General features: G+C 38.7%; 1 protein-coding gene across 3 annotated transcripts; it reads right to left on the reverse strand.

The window, feature by feature from the left end:
- Positions 1–6,241: 6,241 nt before the first annotated feature.
- On the reverse strand, positions 6,242–21,463 carry sertad4 (SERTA domain containing 4). 3 transcript variants are annotated; one of them, XM_041251140.1, is made up of 4 exons: positions 21,172–21,463; positions 12,100–12,279; positions 10,474–10,589; positions 6,242–9,405 (listed from the first exon to the last, which is right to left on the reverse strand). In XM_041251140.1, the coding sequence occupies exons 2-4, from the start codon at positions 12,260–12,262 to the stop codon at positions 8,764–8,766; spliced, it is 921 nt and encodes a 306-aa protein (XP_041107074.1). In that variant the 5' UTR covers positions 12,263–12,279; positions 21,172–21,463; the 3' UTR covers positions 6,242–8,763. The 3 variants fall into 3 exon arrangements, with proteins under 3 accessions (XP_041107074.1, XP_041107075.1, XP_041107076.1); XM_041251141.1 differs by lacking the exon at positions 21,172–21,463 and adding an exon at positions 13,596–13,811; XM_041251142.1 differs by lacking the exon at positions 21,172–21,463 and adding an exon at positions 13,565–13,811.
- Between the last annotated feature and the right edge of the window lie 603 nt (positions 21,464–22,066).

Below are 22,066 nucleotides of genomic sequence, written 5' to 3' on the forward strand. Positions count from 1 at the left end.
CATGATTTAAGTTTCTGTAATGATGTGTAACCTACAAAACAAAAGTGTGGTTTCTTTAAAAACAAATATACAGCCAATTTCTGGTCACTTGGAATTCAATCTTGATGGAAAGCATCTAGATAAAATGTTTAAAAAATACAAATGAGAATAACAAAATCAGCCGCATCAGGAATTAGCAGATCACTGGATAACAACCGATTAGAAATAAAGTGATCTGTAGTCGCTGGTAATTCCCATTTTTCAGACACACATGATCCCAGTATACTGCATGTCGCGACCTGTTGTTCCCACTTAGTGGCACTAGTGAATTAACCTGACCCACTGGATTCTGTGACTCCCAGTCCAGTGTTTACAGTGCCCTATACATCGCTTCCTTAAATTAAAGGTTTAAACTTTGCTTTATGAAATGGAATGACACTAGATTTAGTTAAAGCTTTTGAAAAAATAGCTATAAATTAAAACTGCAGGTCAGGCATGTAAAATGATTGTATTTGAATGGCTGAAGGTGCATTCTTGCGCTCTGCGCTCATCAGCAAGATTTGCTTGACTGAAGAATAATTACTTTGCAGACAAGGTGTGTCTTGCTAAAACCTTTAGCGGCTGGATTTTAATTCCATGGGTAGCACCAAGGAAAAGTAACTAAAAAATAGTGTAATTTCTAAACTGGTATTTATTTGTGTTGTATTATTTAGTTAAACTGGGAATACTGGGTAACAAGATATCGAACTCTAACATGAAATATTGTACTACTATTATGGCTTCCCATAGACTTTTGAGATATCATGTTGTAGTTTTTTTTTTTTTATTAGTACATAATTTAGTACATAATCTTAAATTTATTGTGTAATCAAAGAATCTACAAAATGATATTGTAAAAGTCTACCAGAAGCCATAATCGTAATACAGTATTTCATGTCAGTTTTTCACTAAATATATGGAAAACTGGAACGCGGTGTGTAATTCAATATGTTAACGTAACATTATTCAGCAGGTGTCATTCGATTTTATGACGCAAATTTGTTCATTCTGTAGGGTGATGCAAACCGTTTGGCCATAGCTGTACCTCTGTCCATAAAGAAATTAACAATATATCCTATTGCAACCTGTACAAACCAGAGCATGTGAACAATTTGGATGAGATAAAAACACGTTCCTAAACAGGTTTGAACTTTGGATTCTATCAGAACAAGAGCTTAGTTTATTACAAGCCCCTTTAAATGAATTACATCAAGTAGCATTCAGTATGCAGAATTGCCTCTCTGGCTTTCCTATAGAATAGGGATGCACCGAATCCAGGATTAGGTTTCGGATTCAGCCGGAATACCTACTTTTGGAGCAGGGTTAGGATTCGGCCGAATACACAGGATTCGGTGAACCGAATCCGAATCCTAATTCTGCCCAGAAGCACATCCATTTTAATACATCCTTCCAATGTGTGCAGTTCTTATTTAAATAAAAGACATGAATCTGGTACTGAACGCAACTGTTGTATTTAATAACAAGAACACTTTTGATGAACTCTACCGGAGCTTTCAACTCCCTAAATTACAGGTGCGCCAGCACTAAACACACGCAGCTGCTGAATGCAAACATACCCCCGTATGCAACAACACAGTCACATTACACTTTTCATGGAGTAAATTTATGCAGTAAACCTGCAATATATAGTAACGGCAAACTTTTGTAGACTTTTGTACTTTGTTGATTTATCTGTCAACGTGTTCTAGGGATTATAATATAATTTAATATTATAATAATATAATCGGTGCACGTGTCTATATATATATATATATATATATTATATATATATATCTATATATATATATATATATTATATATATATATATAGTATATATATATATATATATATATATATATATATATATATATATATATATATATATATATATATATATATATATATACTTTACAACTGTCAGTTAGTAAATTAAATTACGTTATTGTAATGTGCCAATACAAGTTGATTTATTTGGGAACTGCTTTAGTAAAATATTTTTAAAACTATTTCACAGGCTATTTGATATGTGTTACACACACTGTGCATTTAAATCAACATGCGTATAATTTTGCAGGGAGATTTAGGTCACTCATCACGGTAATTTTTTCCTCATAGCTGTCAGATAGGGTTGTCAACAGGCTCCAGGACCTCGGGACACTTGAAGGCAGGTCAGGTTTTTTTTTTTAACTCACCTGTCTAAATTGAAATGTATTCAACATGTGAATTGCTTGAGCAGTTTAGTAAATGCATTTAGTTGTTTAACTGTGGTGGCGATTCTATCCGGAGAGCCTAGTAAGAACGATTAATAGTATTACTTGATTTTTGTTTATTTATTTTATACAGCAAACAATATCTATTAAAATAGTGCAACGCCATTATTATAGATACATTGCACTCACCTGCACTCTTTCATTTAACCTTGTGACAGCAGGTAAATTTTCTATTTGTTTCATATTTCTTGCTTCACACAGTCCCGCCCAGTCAGAGACTCAGAAAGCCAATCAGCTGTTATATAGGTGTGATGGAAACGGTCCTTGCAGGCATGGGTGTGCTTTTGATAACAACTAAGTAAAAAAATTCAATTCATTTAGCGACAGTTCACACTCACCTTACTGAATACATTGCAGTTTAGAGAGGGAAGTTACAAAACCTGACTTTCCTTAAGGTGTCCCGAGATTCCGGAGCCTCTTGGCAACCCTACTCAGATCAGGCGACACAGGCTGAAATGTCATTAAAGAAAATAGTACGTTACGGCAAAGATGCAGCTGTCCTTTTTGCAAAGGTAAACTGTTCTGTATTTTGACGTTTCTCTTGTGGGGGATGGGGCTAGCAGTAAATTGTGTACGTTTTAAACTGAAATCTTATTCAGGGATATATTTCCATTCGGTAATAAAAATATTATTAACTAAAAGGCTGAAAACTGTAGATTGTGCTCCTCCCTTGTTAGTAGCTGCCAGTCTGTTTTTCATTCAATCAGTTTTCTTGACAGTTTTTGTAGATTCAGTATTTGGTTCAGTATTGGGCAGAACATTTTGTGATGGATCCAATATTCATCTGAATCCCAAAAACTTGGATTCGGTTCATTCCTACTATAGAATTCTATAAACATTTCTGGTCACTGTCATCACTTGTTTTCTTCAATATGGTATTCAATAATGTGATTACTACATCTCAAATTCTGTAATTCATGAATACTGCCCTCATTTCACTAACATTAAAATTGGACAAAGATCCTTCACATTTGCTTCAATTATTGCCCCCTATCATTATTAAATGTTGATCTAAAAATTATTTCCAAAGCTCTTGTGCTGTGGCTAGAACTAGTGGTTTAGCATCTGATAAACTCAGATCAGCCTGGTTTTATTAAAGAAAGACACACTTCAGATAATACCGGATGTCTGTTTAATTTGATTCACTTTTCCAAAAATATCCCAAGCCCCACTGTTGTAGATCTTTGACAGAGTGAACTGGTATTTCTTGGTTGCAGTTTTAGATCATCTAGGCTTTGGCAGTGCTTTTGTTATTTGGATTAGTATCTTATATACCTCTCCAGATGCATGTGTAATTAAAAATGGACTGCTATCTAAATCCTTTAAACTCCTAGGCTGTCATTTATCTCCTTTACTGTTCTCTTTATTACCTGAACCCCTGAGCCTCTATTCACCAAGACAATAATATTAGTGGAATACAAACAGGTTTTAACAAATTATAAAATCAGTTTATATGGTTTATATGCAGAAAATATGTTACTTTTTCTTCAAAAAACAGAAATATGACTACCTTCAGTCCTTAAACTAATAGATGGCTTTGGCTGTAAGATGAAGTGGTCTAAATCTGTTTGGCCTCTAAATCACTTCAACCAGGATGTTTTAGTCCAAGATCTCCCTCTTAGATGATCCTCAAAAGGCTTCAAATACCTAGGAGCTTCAAAAGCCTTGTGTAAAACATTAGGAAACCCCCAAAGGAGTGTGGCTACAGCAACTGGATACATTTCATATAATGCAGTGGACAGATCAGAATGGGCTCAGAAGAAACATGGCGAGATAAGAAATGGACTGGTGAACTGCAGGGCAGAAGGACACCCACAGCGCAAGGGAGAATTTGAGAAAATCAGGGACAGGCATAGCAGCAGTGCGAGAGTACAGCGATTTGAGGTGAAGTCATTGGATGTCCCCGGGCCGCAGAGAGACAGGGAGAAAACCAACTCCTCCATGAGCCGAATGAAAAGCTCCCCAGGAATAAAAGACTATTCTCAACGCTCATTGGCGAGGAAAACCACCCACCTTGGTGGGAGGAAACCTCCGGTGGTTCCGTCAGAGAGATGGCCCCCACTGTGGGCATACTAACAATACACTGGGCTGGGGCCACAGAAGGGCGCCGCCAAGGACAAGGAGGAGCTGGAGACTGAAGCGGAGAAGGATGGCGCTGCTTGGGCGACAGAGTGAATGCAAATTAATCAAATGCTAGAAAGGGAATTACATAGATATTTATAAGTTACAGGTTACAATTCGATGACGTAATCTGTAGGGACCATCCCTCCTCCCGAAGCTAAGTTCAGTCAAGTAACTCAGTAAATAGTTAATAAAAACTCACTCAATTCGTTGCTTTCTGCCTCTTTAATATACTCTGTGGGCCTTGTGCTGAACTAAAACCAAGCAAACTGAACCATGAGCCCCTGTTGCTTAATAACTGCTTTCACTTACATGTTTCTGCAAGCGCAGCACTCTGCTGACCAGCACTTCATAAAGTAGAAACCAGATAAAGAACTAATTAATTCCTTCCTACAATTCAGTGATAATGGAAGAAATCAAAATAAGACAACTGTTTCATCAAGAAATGGCTTGTGATTTTTATTATAGTGAACATGGGATCTGACTCGACCAGTTGTGGGTAGATGGCATATATGGGACATTACCTGAGGCTATTGGGATTGGTACATTATTGCTGGTAATAAATTTGTACCTCTGTGAAATAGCACAGCTGATCACCCCACTAACCTTGCCACATATCCAATAGGTGGCATCCTCATCGAGGACTGTTATATTTAATTTTAACTTGCCAGCAAGTTGTCATTGTTTTCAAGCACCCACCTCCTGCTCACCACCACCAGACAACAGGGTCAATTCCAACTGGAAACAGTTCCATCATTCTCGGTGTGGAATCCATTACAAACACAGTTGTTACCTTTTTCTTCCGCTTTACTGTGGGGATTTTTTGAGGATTCCAGTTACTGTTGTAACTGTGGTGTACAAGAGAATGCAGTAAAACTTGTCATGGTTTAGTTCAATACTGTTGAATTCTGAAGCATTGTTCTGACTGGAGGTTTTCTCATCAACCCCAACACCCAAACTGGTACTACAAAGTACTACATTTTACATAGGTTGCTTCACTCTTAGATGTGAGTGTGTTAACAATTAGGCAAGTAATGCACACAGAGAACATATGCTGGTTCCAAAGATGGATCTGTAGGTTAAAATAATATTGTGCATTACTGAAAAAAAAAGGAGCTTTGTTCCGTAAAAAAAAAAAAAAACACGTTCTTTGAAACCAGGAGGAGTGAAATTATGTAGAGAAATCTGTATAACGCATGGCACCAATTTCTGAGCCTTGTGATGCAAAACCATTCCCTGGCAACAGGCAGTTCCCATGGAAACTGAAAGCTGCCAAAGTGCCTATTTAAAAATGACATTTTCATTGTTGCCTGCCTTCCAATTGAAGGGTGCCAAATCCCAAAGACAACAAGCTGCATACTTTAACCTCACAGTGAAATGAAGGCAATTGCAGCATAAACTGTTATTTTTAATTGAGTAGCCTACACATCTGCATGACTCTTGTAGCTTCTACTAGAATATAAGGACTGACTTTTCTTGGTTTGCAATGAATATTCTTCCCAGTGGTCCTTACTTGGTCTGGTGCATATCAAAAAGGGGCTTGATCCACATCAATGTGATGCATTGGTTGTTTACAAGAAAACCCCCATAAACAGATGCAGTAGCTGTGTGTGCCAGACAGTTTCCATGCTGCCTCACACAGTTTTCTCCGAATATTGTATAGGAGATGTGTCTAATACCTATTATACAGTATTACAAGTGCTTTGGTCTATCCAAGAGCTATCCAAGGTCACTGATTAAGTGCTGCTTACTAATTTCCTACTTAATTTATACAACAAACAATGCATTAGAACACAATATTTTATTATTATTGTTATTACATTTACTTTAATCTACACCATACAGACTTGGTTTCCATAATGACAATATATCACCTGGCTAATAATATTTACAGTTTATAAAAGGGATGCAGGTTTTTCTTTTTTTTTTAAAACATGAATTAGTAACATAAGAAGATAAGAAAAGTTATAAATGAGAGGAGGCCATGTTCACCAGGTTCCTAGTAGCTGATTGATCCCATAACTTTGTCTAGTCGGTTCTTAAAGGATCTCAAGTTGCTTAGTAACCAATTCCATACACTTCCCACTTTTTGTGTAAAAAAATGCTTCATTACCTTGGTGAAATATTGCAGACAAGAATAAAATGGCTGTTGTGTCCGCACTACCTTGTATTCCGATATCAGCAGCTAACCAGTTTTGGCAACTTTATAAATGTTTACCATGGTACATTTGCACATTTTACTGTATTCCCATGTTTTTTTCATGGTTATACTATTCATTTTTACCAGTTTAACAGTTTGTCATTTTTTGTAATACAATTTACTTTATCTCTACGGGCTTTAATACAGTTTGGTATATTTTTATTATGATAAACTTTGACATGGGCAGTACTGGTCTTTCACAGCTTGATACACTGCCTCCTCTAGAGCCAAAGTTGGCCTCAGCATGGTGTAAGTACTGTAGATATCTTTCAGAGTAACAGTTAATAATTACATTGCCCACTTCAAGTAAAATAACATGTATATTTTATTGTAAAGTGCTTAGAGATGTCTTGCAAAGATGTGTTTAATTGTTGTGTGTCCTGGCTAAACTATAATAGCAGATGTTTATACAGTCAACAAGACCCTGAATTCACTTTTATTCTCACTATGTACCTGATTAATGTGTCACCATGTTTAGGTAAGTCACTCTTTATAGAGTTTGTTTGCTCCACAGATAGGAGACATCCAAACTTCAGTTTTGTTTGTTGTGTGATACTAACAGTAAGCACGTTTGCATACAAATATCTGCGATAAAACAGAAAAGGCGGGGAATAATATGGTCATGTGAGAATGTGCAAGGAAGAGGAAAGACTCTGTAGAATGACAGGTGTTAATGAAGCTAAAACCAGGGCCATACCGAACATGAACAGATTTAGTCTGAACTGGTATCCTTGTGGGGTTAGGGGCGGGGAGGCATGTTTTTCTTAGATACGTTCTAGATGACTAGCTTGCACACCCCTGGGAGAGAATAACAATAGAGGAATCTTCCTACTTGCAGGTCCCAAATCTAGACCCCTTATTGGTCAGGGATTTAAGCCAGTGTTAAGTCAGAGAAGTGTTTCCACTGTCTGATAAAATTGTACCTCATTCAATCAAAAGCAGCAGTTTCATTCTGACCTAATTCCATCTGCATTAGTTATCTGACAACTTAATAAAGGGGTAAACCCAGTTTTCTTGTTTTTTGTACAAAAGGTATTGAGAATTCTGAATGTGAATTCTGAATATTGAATCAATTCACACCATGGCAAAGACTTTGAGTGGTCTTTGGTAGAATCTAATTCTGTGATTCTGTTATTTGAATCCTGAGAGGTGCATTTAAGATTAGCCCTTTAAAATAATGACGTCAGTATCTTTGAGTTCCAGTGGAATAGCTGTTGTTCCTTGAATTCATTATGAATCATTGCCCATTTTACTGTTCTGTAGACCCTGAACATAACTGGAAAACATGTTCAGATTTTATTCCCAATGGAATGCTATTGGAAGTCATTGTTTTAAAAGGTTTCCCATTTAAGTCTTGTACTTTCAAGTCCAAGTCCCAATAACATACTGTAATAGCTGGTATATTCCTGTCTATACCCTACAATGCTTGAACTTGCACAATAAACTCCAGGACTATGAACCAACCTGCCCAAACAAAATAAAATACAACAGTATTCCATAGTACCGCACATCCCCTAGTTACAGTTTTTATTTATTCATAATCATGGACTTCTGAAACATTGGCATTACAAATAGCAATTAAAGTGGTCCTTTAGTTTTGTTTTGGAGAATTAGACCTTCACAAGTATTCATATCCATAAGAAACAACATCAAAAGGTCCTCATAATATCCCCTGGTGTTATATAAACCCATCACTGAACACGCACATAAAAGCCATTCCAAAACAATTAAACAATTATTTATTTTTTTTTTTACAAAAGTAAGGCACCCTATTGTGCTTCTGTATTGTCAATCCACCATCTCCATCAACAATCTCTTATATTGTGAGCCCATCACTTACACGAATCCTAAAACAGTCAGTACAGTTTGTTTCTCATGCTGACATTTTCGAGATTCATTTTCATTCAATGTAAATAATGCTGCTATTGCATCTCCAGATCTTGGGAAACTATCCCTAGCAAAAACTTGTACAGATCCATGCTCTGGATTATTGAGACACAAGTGCCTCGCACAATGCATCCCTCTCAGTTTTAAGAACACATGGCTTCTGAAAAAAGTAGGTGTTTTATCAGACGAGAAGCAATTGGCTATCTTTACATTTTTCTCCCAATGCTGACCATAGTCTCCTGCCCCATTTCTGTAATATCAGCTTTTCAGCTTGACTGGCCTGCAGTTCCATAGCATCTCCGAGCTTCCTCTTGTTGCACATCCAATATTTTAGTCACCTCAGGCTCACCTCCAGAAGAGCATGTCCTGTCCTGCTTTGGTTCTTCCTTTTCTCCTGTTAGTTTCCTAGGTCCTGGCAGGTTGAAACAAGGATAAAAGGCATGCAATTTGGCCTCATCTTCCAGCGGGAGAAGCTGAGGGATGAGTGGAGAGGAAGAAGAGGAGGATGAGGATGATGAGGATGAAGAAGAATGAGCTTCATCGCAGATAGAGTAGGGCAGGCGTAGGTAGCGGCCCTCGTAGAAACAGCAGCAGCGCTCAAAGCACTCCTCCTCTCCCCGGATGACGCGGAATCGTTTATGGTAGTGTCCCTCGACGGGCGGTACGCTGGTGAAGCAGGCCCGAGTGGCTGGGTTTTCCCAGGGGCAATGGCTGGCCGATGGGGGGGAGGCAGAAGATGGAGGGGTGAAGCACCAGTCACTCTGCAGCAGGATCTCGGCCCGCAGCCTCCTCAGTAGATTGTTGACGAGAACAGAGCGTCGCAGGAAGGCCTCGGGGTCCTCGATGAAACGCAACTTGTCCAAAGACACTCGTAGCACGTGGGCCCGCTCCTCGAAGGCTGGCGTCACCTGCAGGGAGGGAGAGAAAGGAGGAGGCTATAAAAAAAAATTGTGCTGTTTGACTACTTGTACTTGTCATATATGACTATGGTATTTATTCTGAACTTATGTAACGGCACACATGGGACCACTGTTGCAAATCTAGAAAATGATTTTTTCTTAAAATTATATTGCTTCAAAAAATGCATAAATCAACAGATGCAACATGTGTTTTAATCAATTAATCCACATAGTATAAATAAATGAGCCAAAATGGACCCCATCTTTACATTTTCTAAATATATACTGGTCAATATAGCAAACCAATAAAATGACTCTGATTTCATGCAGCCAGCTGTCCAAGTATTACCCACTCTGCTCTGGGCTTGTCCGTATGAATAATAATAATAATAATAATAATAATAATAATAATAATAATAATCCTTGCACTTTAATGCACTCAAAATTAGGATTTGTTCCTAGTAAGTCAGTGGTTGATATATGGGGCTTGCTAAGCATTGCTCAGGAGCAAAGACAGCCCCAGCACCCACTTTCTCTGGGTATAAATTCCCAGTATTCCAGTTAGCCAACAGTGCTCATGCTGGCATCTGCATCCCTCTACCTCCCTCTTCTCTGCCTCTACAGCAGCCCCCAGGCTTATATATGTGGGGGTCTCTCATCACCCTACAATATCTAATAGGTGATCGTTTCACTAAGCCCAGCAGGCAAGACATCAAATATAGTATCAAGACATCTTGGTCATTTCTATGTCTTCTATTGTCTACTGTTTTCACTAATCTGTTCAATAAAATCATGTTCTACTAAATATCAGTGCGATTGTCTTTATAAATGTTTGCTTCCGGCAGAAGTATTTTCACTGAATAATAAACAGCTGATTTGACAGAAATCACGATGCTGCACCCTGATCATACAGGTAAACTCACTACTTCAGTGATCAGTCCCTAACTAGATGAAAAGAAAAGATTACAAATACTAATGCATGAAGAGGATTTCGCGCAGAAAAGAAAGGATTTTAGGTGATCAATTCGTAATCCTAGGAATGCATGCTTTAATGGTGAACTCTTCATTTAAGCCTACTCTCTGGCAGCAGTTATGCAGGCCTGGGTGGGAGTCCTCTTCTTCTACATACTTCCGTTTGAAGTATGCAATCCTCGATGTGGCTACAGGATCCGGTCCTCTCCGGTAATAGGATTCTGTTACCATAAATCAGAAATGACAAGTAAGTAGGACAACTCCCCAAAGAAAACACATCCATGCTTGTTTCCTTTTTTTTGTTGGCCAAAATAAACAAATAGATGAAGTGCACAGCCTATTGTTTTGAATGGCAGCACTGTGCTTGACTGCCAACTCTTAGAGGTATCTCTGATACCCAACTCTTAGAGATATCTCTGATACTGGGTGCAGTGTCGTGTGCCCTATTTTTAGCTGTGTTTTTTTTTTTTGTTGTTTTTTTTTTGCTGCTCTCATCAATTTTTTTTTTACTGTTATAAATATAATAATAATAATAATAATAATAATAATAATAATAATAATAATAATAATAATAATAATAATAATAATAATAATAGGAATGTAGATATACCTTCAACAGTGGAAATGGTTGCGTTTAAAGTGAATTAAAATTAATGTTTGCCCCCAGCCTCCCACAGGCAATTTCCGGCTGGAGGGCTATGGCCTTAAATAAATCACATTATCTTCTAAAGTATAGACAGCACAAGACATGGTTCAGGCTTGAATTCAAGGTAACCCCCTGGCCATTAGGACTAAAACCTCAGATGTGATATAAGTCTTACTCAGTACCACACTGGAAGGAGATAACCAGAAAAAAATTTTTTTAAAAAGAAACGCTTTTCATCTGTTTATATTCTACAGTCATTTTTTCACCTTGTAACACATGAAAAGAGCCATTGTTTTCCAGTGCTTCCCCAACATGTCTACTACACTGGATAAAAATTTGAAACTGATTGAATAAAGGGATCAAATTCTACATGAGTTTTTACACAGCTAGGCCCAAGGGTCCCCAAACCTCTCCAAACCTCTCCAAAAATGAATATTGTGTAAATCTTTATGGTCAGTCATACACTAGTTTCTTGAGCAAGATCTAAAAGGGAGGATTGCCACATGAATTAGATTTTGTAATCCTCTTTTTTACTTATTTGTCTAATATTTCATTCAAAAGGTGGCCTTTTTGGAGAGCTTTGGGGTGCCCGAAATGTATCCATGATGAGTATGCATGACAAATACTCTCAGTTCAATGTTGATGCATGGTTTGGCTACAGTTAAGAATGCTTTCACTAAACTTTACTATGCTTTTACTATAGAACACCAGAGTGTCCTACTTACAGCAGAAAGCCTTACACTGTGTGATATCATCAGAGTGTCTGAATAGCACAGAATAAAACATATCTTGCCTTCAGACACAGTGCTATCAGAGTAAGTGACTGTCACTCCTGTCACTGGTGAGCTGTTCATCCTTCTTAGTAGCCTTGATACATCAGTGTGTCTTATTTGAACATTTCCAGAATATTATCTTATGATATTTCTAGCCTGGGATTTTTTTTATTAATCTTATTTCAAAAGCAGTAATTTACTTCAAAAGTTTATATTTCAAAGCAACATTGCCTAAAACTGCAGCAAATGTTTTTATTCATTTACAATAATGTGTTTAACAAAATAGCCAAGCACAATGTTGAAGATAATTACCTCCTGCCAGTTGTTCTGCAGCACACTCTAGTGGAACGGGCCCGGAGATGCAGCTCTTGCTGTAGCGCTGTGACTCCCAGTGGGGCTGGAACACTGGAATTTCGCAGTCTCCTGATGAGGCAGCGTGGTCACAGAACGTATTCATCGACAGGACCAGGGTCATCTCTTATACTCGGCACTCTGCAGAGACAAACACAAGGTAGCTCCAACATCATTTCTTTATGCTGTGTTAAACTGGAGCTGCCACTCACAGCTGTTATACACTGATGTAGTAATGGCTTTCTGCATGATGTAGTCATTGGGTTATTAAGTTATGCATTAGGTGTATGTGGAGGAAATATGTGGTAGGCTCGCTGTGTGTGATGAGATAACGGCTACCTCAGTTATTGGACAGAAACCAGTCGGATTGAAGGGGAGTCAACAATTGTTTACAAAGGTATAAATATCAAATTTTGTAAAAGTTTGTCAGTCTTCTCATCTCTTTCGAATTGACTCCGTGGATATCCGTGCTTTCTGATACAAACCTATGCACTGAGCTGTACTGGGCTTGTCCAAAGGCAGTATGTAACTCGTGCTCATATGGTTGTATTGGAGGTATACCTTTCTTGTATATAAAGTGTTTTTGAATCAAAAAGCATTTATCAGCTTAATTTTTTCACTACACTAATACATAGAAAAGAACCCTTATAATGAACCATGTATTTTAGACATTTTGGCAAAAATTCTCAAAGCTTTTTTTTTTTACTCCAAATCGTCAAGCATAATAAAGAAAAACAATCCCAATAAATTTACCAAACTAAAATATTTTGGGGCTAGTAAGTAGTGTTTTTTTTTTTTTTTTTTTTGCATGTTCTTTTAAAATTTAAACTAGCAGGAAAACAAAAGCAAAATTTGTGCCATATTACAGAAAAATAAAATCAGGAATAAAATAAACCTGATACCCCATCAAATTACTTATCAAAGGAGAAAAACACTCTGCAGTAGAATGAGAGTTTATTTTGAGTTTAACTTATTTCAGGTGTCACTGATGCATTGCATTGGCTTCCTTAATATTGTATCTTATATAAATTAACAAGTTAATTATTACCACCAAATACATGTATTTGAATATCTGTCCCAGTGCTGCTTGTAAGTCTTAAATTGATACTTATTCCTTTTCTGTCTGTCTCAAAGAAATCGTGGTATAATAACTGAAGACAAAAATTATAGATTAAATTCCAACCCCACCAACACAACCTATTGCAGCGTAAAGACACAATAAACTCCACCACAGAGTGGTCCTTAAAGGGTTAAATTAATGCGATTAGCTCAGTACAGTAGCACCACTGAAGATTCAAATGGCAGCACCACTGGCAATTAAAATCCATTCTGGTGAAAACCTGTTAAAAATGATTTAACAGACACTTCTGTGGGGTGTGAGCAAATTACTGTAGAAAACTAAAAAGTCTACATTCTGGACGTTTACCATTTTTTCCTGTATTAAACTGCTGCTGTACCTGGGTAGTTCTGATCCTGCCTTGTTGAAATAAGGTTGGAGTAATAGCTGCAGTACATCGGAGCTGTATTACAGACGTGAAACCAAATATCATTCTGTAAAACAGTTACGTTGTAAGCCCATGGTTTTGTTAAAAATAAAGCATAAGACCTCTGTACCGCCTTTGATATCTTCAAGCAGTCTCTGGAACCAAGCAAAGAAGACATGACCTATTTCGAAATGACTGCACCCTTCTTGAACAAAGGGTTACTTTGTACAGCTATGACTAATAGCTGATCACCCTGTTTCAAGAGCTGACAGTCATTACCTTGTGCTTCTCTTATTCACACTTCACCAAATCTCACTCCTTCCTCCTGCATGTATCTCCCTCCTCATTAGTCTCTGCATGTAATCCTTGTGCGCAGCCAGCTAATAATAAAAAGGGCATTTCTATTCGCCTTTCATCTGACGAAAAAAAATCTTCCCCTCTAGGCTTTTTTCTCTCTCTCTCTCGATCTCCCTCTCTCTCTGTGTCAGTGTGGAATGAAATATTAAAAACCAACGCGCCAATATAAAAAAAAAAAAAATGCTTCAGAATTCTGATTTAACAGTCTCCACTATCAAACAGTAGCTGCTCTTCCCTCCTCTTATCTTTTCGCCTTTTTTCTTTCTCACTCTAGCTGTCTGTATCCTAACTCGATTTGCTTTTGATTACAAGTTAATTAGAGTCCGAAGATACAAGGAAGCGGCTGGAGGGTAAGCCTTGACTACTTCAAACTCCTCTATGACTGTTTCTAATCAAAACATTTGCAGGGGTTGGGACACTAGATTTGCAGGGCCTCTGATTTTCATTCATGTGATTGAGTCCCCCTAAGGGAATAACCCCCCCCCCACACACACACACACACAACATCAAGGGAGGCCTGCAGAATATTAAACAGGATCAGTCAAGATTCACAGGGAGACTGAACTGAAATATGCAATCAAAGGTTTCTTTAAAGTCAGGTCTATACTGATCCACAAGCTTTACTACAGATAATTCCCTATGCTTCCCTACCTGTCTACTTGTTACTGTGGTCTTGTCAGTGGAACGAGGACAGCATATTTCTACTGGCAAAAAGAAACCTCATGGCCCATTCATCTTTCTGTCACATCAAACAACAGGGCAGTTGCAAAGCACTGTAAGATGAGGAAAGAGCCAGTGTTTTGTTGCTGTTTGTACCATCAGATTACTTTGTAGCTGCAAAGCAGAATAATGGCCAAAGCTATAGTTAAAGCCCCATTTACGGGCCCAAGCCCGCCACTGTGTTGTCAAACATGACATACCATACGTCATGCATTTAAAACACATACAGCAAATACTGTACTCTTAAAATGTGATTGAACACCCAATATTGTTATTTATATTTTTGGTATTAGGCTGTTGCAATGAATAAGTGAGAATGAATCCTGAAATACATTGTTGACCTTAGATTTAATTTTTTGTATCTACCGCATTGCCTCAACATGGGCACCTGCCATGGGCTTTGATTCTACTAAGTGTTGCAGCCTCTAATTTGACAGTGTCTCCCCAGATGAAAGCTAGCCTAGCTGTTTGATCTCCAGGGCTGATTTGGGCAGGTTTGACAATATAAAAAGTTCCTGCCAACCTTCAGAGTGGAGGAGCTCCTCCCTAAGGCCTGCCCAGGCAAACACTGTCAGCTAGGAGGGCGGAGCTCACTCACTGGACAATGTCACTCAGTTGTTTCCATGCTATTCAACAACAACAGCAAGTATTTCATGTCAGGACACCATAAGAATTTTACAGTTGTTCCAACATTTTTGCCACTTAGTCTCTGCAGTTGCCGAAACATGTCAGTGACAGCAGTTAAACTGATGAAATGATGTACGTTGCCAGTTACACCAGTTACTACCTGTTGAGTAACGCAAATATTTTAGTAATTACAGTGTTGCTTTTGGGACTTGCTTCAAAGCTATAGCCAAGCCCCCTACTGGACATGGGTGTGAAAGGGAATGTGTGTAATCTGCTGACAAACAGGAAGGACGCGGAAGTGCAGTGGTAACGACACTCAGGCAGCCCGCTTTCGTTTTTGCAGCAGCAAACAGCAGGAAAAACCACAAACCACTATCAACAGTGGTAAGGACTGGGCGAAAATACTGTACTGTAAGTACTGTAAAAACAAAAATAAAAAAATACAAAACAAACTCAAAATAAAAGGTACCGTGAATACAGCATGTACTGCTCTTACTATGAAAAGAGATCATGCTGATATACATACCCTTATGAAAAAAGGACATGCTGACATACATACCCTTATGAAAAGAGGTCTTGCTGACAGATACTCCTATGAAAAGAGGTCATGCTAACACACCTACCCCTATGAAAAGAGGTCATAGGAAACAGAGGTCAATCTCAAAACTTCTCCTTGACCCTCACAGGATAATAATAAATAAACCTTGACCCTGGTTCCACCTTTGGTGGTCAAAGGCTCTGTGATGTTTGGTTTCATGTTTAATTACAGTAAACAGTAGAGGGGTGTTGCTCTCTGCAGCTCGGACTGGTCTCCTGCTCCAGGAAAGACAGCTCTTTTATTGAGTCGCTAAAACTAGGGCATGCTCTCCAGCTAGTCAAGGACCCACAGTGACCAATTCTTAGCTGGTAGCGCTTCAGATACTCGAAACCAGTGACGGTACACTGCCCCTGCTACAATGAGTATGAAGTACAGGGAAGGACTGCACTGCCTCTTTATTTTGCAAATTTGACTTACAAATAATAAAAAAACTGAGTGAGGGCTTTGGAGAAACAGTGAATGACGGAATCGTGAAATACCAAAGTGGTATTGTCCTTTACTGTGGACACCACCTGCAAACTGATTCCACTCTGCACACCCAGATTAAATGAGATCAAGCTGATAAAACACTGGTCGTTTGTCTTTTCTGAAAACAGAAATTCGTGCATGGCAAGGTTTCCTGTAACTTGTAGTGTATGTCGTTTTCTGGGATTACAGTGTGTACAGCATGCCAAGGCTTCCCTCAATCACATTTGTTCCACATCATGGGTTTCCTGTGTGCAGCCCTCTGGTTTTGGCTCAGGTTTCCAAAGCCTCGTTTGACTGCAGGTTTTGAATATGCACAACCACAAGGAACTTTGTTCGGTCTGAAGCAAAGCTGTATTTTCATATGTTGTGACAGTTTGCTGTTACTGGCATGGTGCTGGTGTACGGTGGAGGGGTGTTGAACAAGCCTATAAAACTAAGGTGCACAGTGGCTTATAAATGTTTACCTTTGACACAAATGTTAAATATTTCAACGCTGGGGAAATGTGTGTTTTATTTTCCCTTTGTGAAGTACACTGTATTGTTCAGTGGAAAGAGTTTGTGTGAGTCTGCTGTGTAAAACACACCAAACCAGTTCCACTTTTAATCACATTAAATCACAGGCACAGTTAAGGCAGTGTCCCAGGTTCATGTGATTTCACAACTGTTTCTGCAATACAAAAGGCTTAGACATTTTTGTCCTGAAGGTACATCACAAGCATCTTTATCCTGTTGCCTGAAGGCGACAGCGTGTGTGTGTGTGTGTGTGTGTGTGTGTGTGTGTGTGTGTGTGTGTACAATGTTGAGTGCAAACTACAATGTAAGAACATCAGTTACCAAGGAATAGAAACCAGCTCGATTGTGGGAAACTGCATCTTCAAATTCCCTGAAAATACAGTGTTGAATCTGGAAAATTGAACATCTGCTATGCACAGATTAAAGATGAGAGAAATCATCAAAAGGCTGGAAAGGCGTTTTAGCTTTAAATCCACCAACTCCTTTGAGTTTCCTTGGTTTAACAGTGTGATTGTGTGTAGTAATACAATAGGATATCCTGGTTAATACTATTGCGAATATTGTAGGCTATTCAAATCAGATCAAGGTGACATCATTGGTAATCCATTTTCTCTATCAGATTGAATCTGGTGTACAGATTATAGGCACCAGGAATACAACATTCATTTGTTTTTCAAATCGCCACCAACTGGATGTTACTTCACAAAAAAGTAAAATTATTACACCATTGTCTTTTCCCCATGCTGACTCAACACTTCTCTGTGGTTGGACTTCTGGGATGTCTATTGTCTATTGTCTAATGAAACGCACTCCTAATACACGTACATGATTTAAAAGGCCACATGGTTCTACTCTATAATGGGAAATGATGGCGAATGCACCTTCACTTTAATGTGTGATTGGTTACCTTTGATTGTAATTTGTAAGTTTATTTTTTTACTTGCCGCAGAGTTTCACCTGAATTAATTTATAACGTATCGCTGGAGAGAATTTTTTAAGCATAAAAAATAAATATCAAGCCGGTAATAACTTTTTAATAAACCTTATGCAAGTCAGGTGTCAAGAGGAGGCAATAAAACACAAAACAATAAGTGCCTCGCTTGTAACCGAATCCAAGTGTGCAACAGCCAAGCGAGAAGGGGCTGTTCATATTCGCATTAATGACCAAGTGTTCAAATTAATTTGTAAGTTAGCCACACAAAAAAAAGTACAGATTTTTTCCTTTCATCTGCAATTCTTGAGTCATAATCGACAGCTCTGCTGTGCATTTGATCTTGCACTTCGTTGCATGCTTCAACTTCAGAATCACAGCACCAGTATTAATGTAGCTGCAATTCCTCTAGTTACTGGTTTGAAAATTGGGTTGTAGCCTAATTTTAAACTGGATCACAACGGGATGCATCTGTATCTAGAGATACCAGAATACCAAGAAAGGCAGGTCCCAAGGGCTAGGCACATACTTCCTAAAGGCGGAGCATGAGAAACAAAACCACTTTCGGATCTGCTAAAATAGTATCAAAACAAAACTAGAGAAGAACTGCCCCTGCGATTCTAAACAGGGACCGGCACTAACCCAACCAGCCCATACCACTGTATTTTCATTGTACCTTGCATCTCTTAGTAAGCATTTAGTCAAGAGGCCACTTGTCACACAAAGTGCTCAGAAGAAGACACTCATACACCATAAGAGATAGGGTTAACTGTACATGTTAATGTGGTTGTTGTAGCTGACAAAGAAATTACTTAAACCTTGCATGTCGCACACTTTGCTTGGCCACCTAGGTCTGAAATGTGCAGTTTTTAAAGAAACGTGTGGTGTGAATTTTAATTTTAAATAATGAGATCTGGCACAATATCAGTGGCAAAACATCATCTTCACATGATTGATTTTAAAAACACCTGTTCTATTGGGTTTTATTGAACCTTCGCTCTTGGGGTCTGTACTGTGATCAGAACCTACCTTGATGTGACTAAAAAATGTGCTACTGACTTTTGTTATTTACTCTACAGGTTGTCCTATAAATCAGGCATCATAAGCAGTATTATATATCATGCTGTTAGGGTGTTCTCTGTTAAATCATCCGGCCACACCCTGTCTGCACCACACATCAAAATGATCTGAATACATTCCTCTTTTAAAAGATATTTCACATCTGAAAGAAACTGAGAGAGCCAATGCTGACAATCATGCCTATGATGCCAGACTTAAGGGACACCCATTGAATGCAATTAGCATAGCAGTGATGTTTAAAGCAGAGATATGACACCAGTCTTACAAAGACAGGTGGGTGACACAGTATTTCTTTTCTGAACCAAAGCTGTTTGCTCAGTTTTGCGCAAGAACACCCTGCTCCCCAGTAAAATGGAACCTATTATAATTCAGTCTTTTCCAGTTTTTTTTTTTCCTTCTAAGGGAAATAAACAGTGAAGGTTGAATTCCTGGAAAGTGACTCCAGATGTTGTTGGCAGAGACTGATGAAAAGCAGTTCCAATCTCAATACCAGGGCCAAGGGGCTTGTATGTCTTCGTATTATTTTAGAAAAATGGAAAAAAAAAGAGAAAGAGAAGTCATCAGGGAGGAAGCCTTTTGCATATCCTTCTGAACGCCTGCCAGTGTTTATACTGGGCTGATTCCCTTGGTTGTCTGTGTTAGAGCTGCAAGCTGTAGCACTAAACCAGCTCATTTAAAGCTCTCCTGGTGCTGGCTAGCCTCCCTGAACCAGGGGCTTTCCTATCAGGTCAGGGGCCTGCGTGGTATGGGCACAGGGCTTGATGTTGGCTTCTGATAAGGGGAAAGCCTCTTTCACACTGGTATGATCTACCCGGGTGAGAACCTACCTGAGCAGGACCCAGTATCATACGGGTTGGGTACGCAATTTCACACTGCTTTTGATAAAGCAGGGTCGACCTGGGTGACAGACGCAAGTAAAAAATATGCGTATCAATGCCCCGGAAACAGCTTGTTCCGACACTTCCATCCAAGCTTCTCTGGATTGAACCGTCCAACAACAAAAGTAACAAAACCATGTCTAAACAGAATAATCAGAAAAGTTCCTTGTGGAAGCGAAACCTTCACGTAGACGTGGCTGTCTGTTACTGCATCAAGCATTTTGTCTTGCTCAGCCCGGGTCAAAGCGCGTAGACCCACATCCTGAGGTGGGTCGTTGGGTTCCGGATAAACCCGGGTACGACCAGATACACGATTTCACACTAAGCGGGATTATGACCCAGGTAGCCAGGACCCAGGTAGGCGTTCCAGTGTGAAAGGGGCTTTAGTAACAGAAAGGTCTTATTAACAGAGCTGTCCTGTACACACTTACTGGGTTTATATCACTATCACTGAAATTGCAGTTTTCATGATGATCAAATGTAATACCAAAAGCCATCAACGATAATGATAATGGCGCGAGCATTGGGTGAACAGGATCAAACTACTTCAATTTTTTACATATCGAATTGCAGTACAGTAATATTTGTTCAATACTGTTTTGGCCATTAATTTCACGATTTCTCATGCCTCGCAAAATGTGCGAGAATAAAAGTCACGCCAACAAAAGGGGGTTTACAGTACGTATATATATATATATATATATATATATATATATATATATATATATATATATTCTGGGACCCTAGAATTCTGTAACCCATAAAAAATGATTTGTGCCATGCCATTTTGGCTATTAAGAATACATGCTGCCTCAGGCAGATGCTATTGAATTTAACTTGCAAGATGTTAGTACTTCCAAGGTTTAGTTTAAAAATAATTCAACTACATTTTACCTGAAGTCCCGTTTGGCAAAGATAAGTGCACTGTAACTCAAAATATTAAGATCCATATATATTTCTATAAATCATTTGTTTTTTTGTTTTTTTAATATGGATTGAAATAGACATTCTGTATCTGGAATATATGTAGAATAATAATACAAACATTCATGTGCATTCACAATTATCAAAATCTGTAGACGCCTCCATAAGAAATGGCAATTTTTTTTTTTTTCTTCAGCCCTGACTAATATGGAAAACCTTGTCAAACTGCTGTTGCTGACTAATCTCAAACAGGTAGCCCCCTTGTCATTACTGTCATATCCAACTAAACGCTTCTGCAAAGGCACTATCCTTCCTGAATTGTGCAATTAAGTTGCATGACAACGTGCAATCTAAAGATATAACTTTAGTAGGAATTAACGTGCTTTGCATGAGGAAACGTTTATAGCAGACATGTTGTATTGTTTAACACAGAAAACAATGCCCCTACAGTACCTTTTCAGTTGTTTTATGATTAGAAACCATCCATCGGCACTGTCCACTGACTTCAAATCTGATTAAGCCTTCTCGCACATGCCTTTTTCCAAAGAAAGTACAGCAGTTGAACAATACAGCGACGGTGAAGCCAGAAAATCCTGCCTGCGGTCACCTGATGACGGTTTATCAACAACACTTCGCACTGTGTTAATAAGATAGCGAGAGGTACAGAACCGACAGTCACCCCACGCGTATAGTGCCGCGGCTCCGTCGATTGGAACACAAAGGTCGCTGTAGTTGTCTACAAAAAATGCAGACCTCTCTCTCTCTCTCTCTCTCTCTCTCTCTCTCTCTCTCTCTCTCTCTCTCTCTCTCTCTCTCTCTCTCTCTCTCTCTCTCTCTCTCTCTCTCTCTCGCTCGCTCGCTCGTGGGGGGGGGGGCTTGGTGGTCCTGACATCTGTTTTGCATTTCACACATCGTCCAGTATGTCACAGATGGCATTTCGTATAAGAGAGCAACATACGCACCTCAAAGCTTTTGAAAAGATCCAAAAGGAAAAGTTGATTCATTTGAAAGTTTGCATATCACAAAATAAAACCTCAATAGCTTCCAGCTTAGGCAACATCAATTCATAACAGCTAAAATGGCATTGCCTGATTTTACATTTTTATTGTATATCGATTTCTACGGCTTACAGAATTCTATGGTCTACATAATTCTACACAAATTTATAGTTTCCATTTCATATACGATTTGCAAATAGATAAAATATCACATTTTGTCTAATCCACTATACTGCCAAATGCGCATTCTTCCATTTTATTTAGTTTTACAGGAATTACATGTTCCATATTTCTAGCTACAGTAAATAAACCAAATGCCATTCTCAGTGTAGCAGCTGCCTTCACGTAAT

The sequence above is a fragment of the Polyodon spathula genome, chromosome 5 (genome assembly GCF_017654505.1).
Source record: "Polyodon spathula isolate WHYD16114869_AA chromosome 5, ASM1765450v1, whole genome shotgun sequence".
Classification (NCBI taxonomy): Eukaryota; Metazoa; Chordata; class Actinopteri; order Acipenseriformes; family Polyodontidae; genus Polyodon; species Polyodon spathula.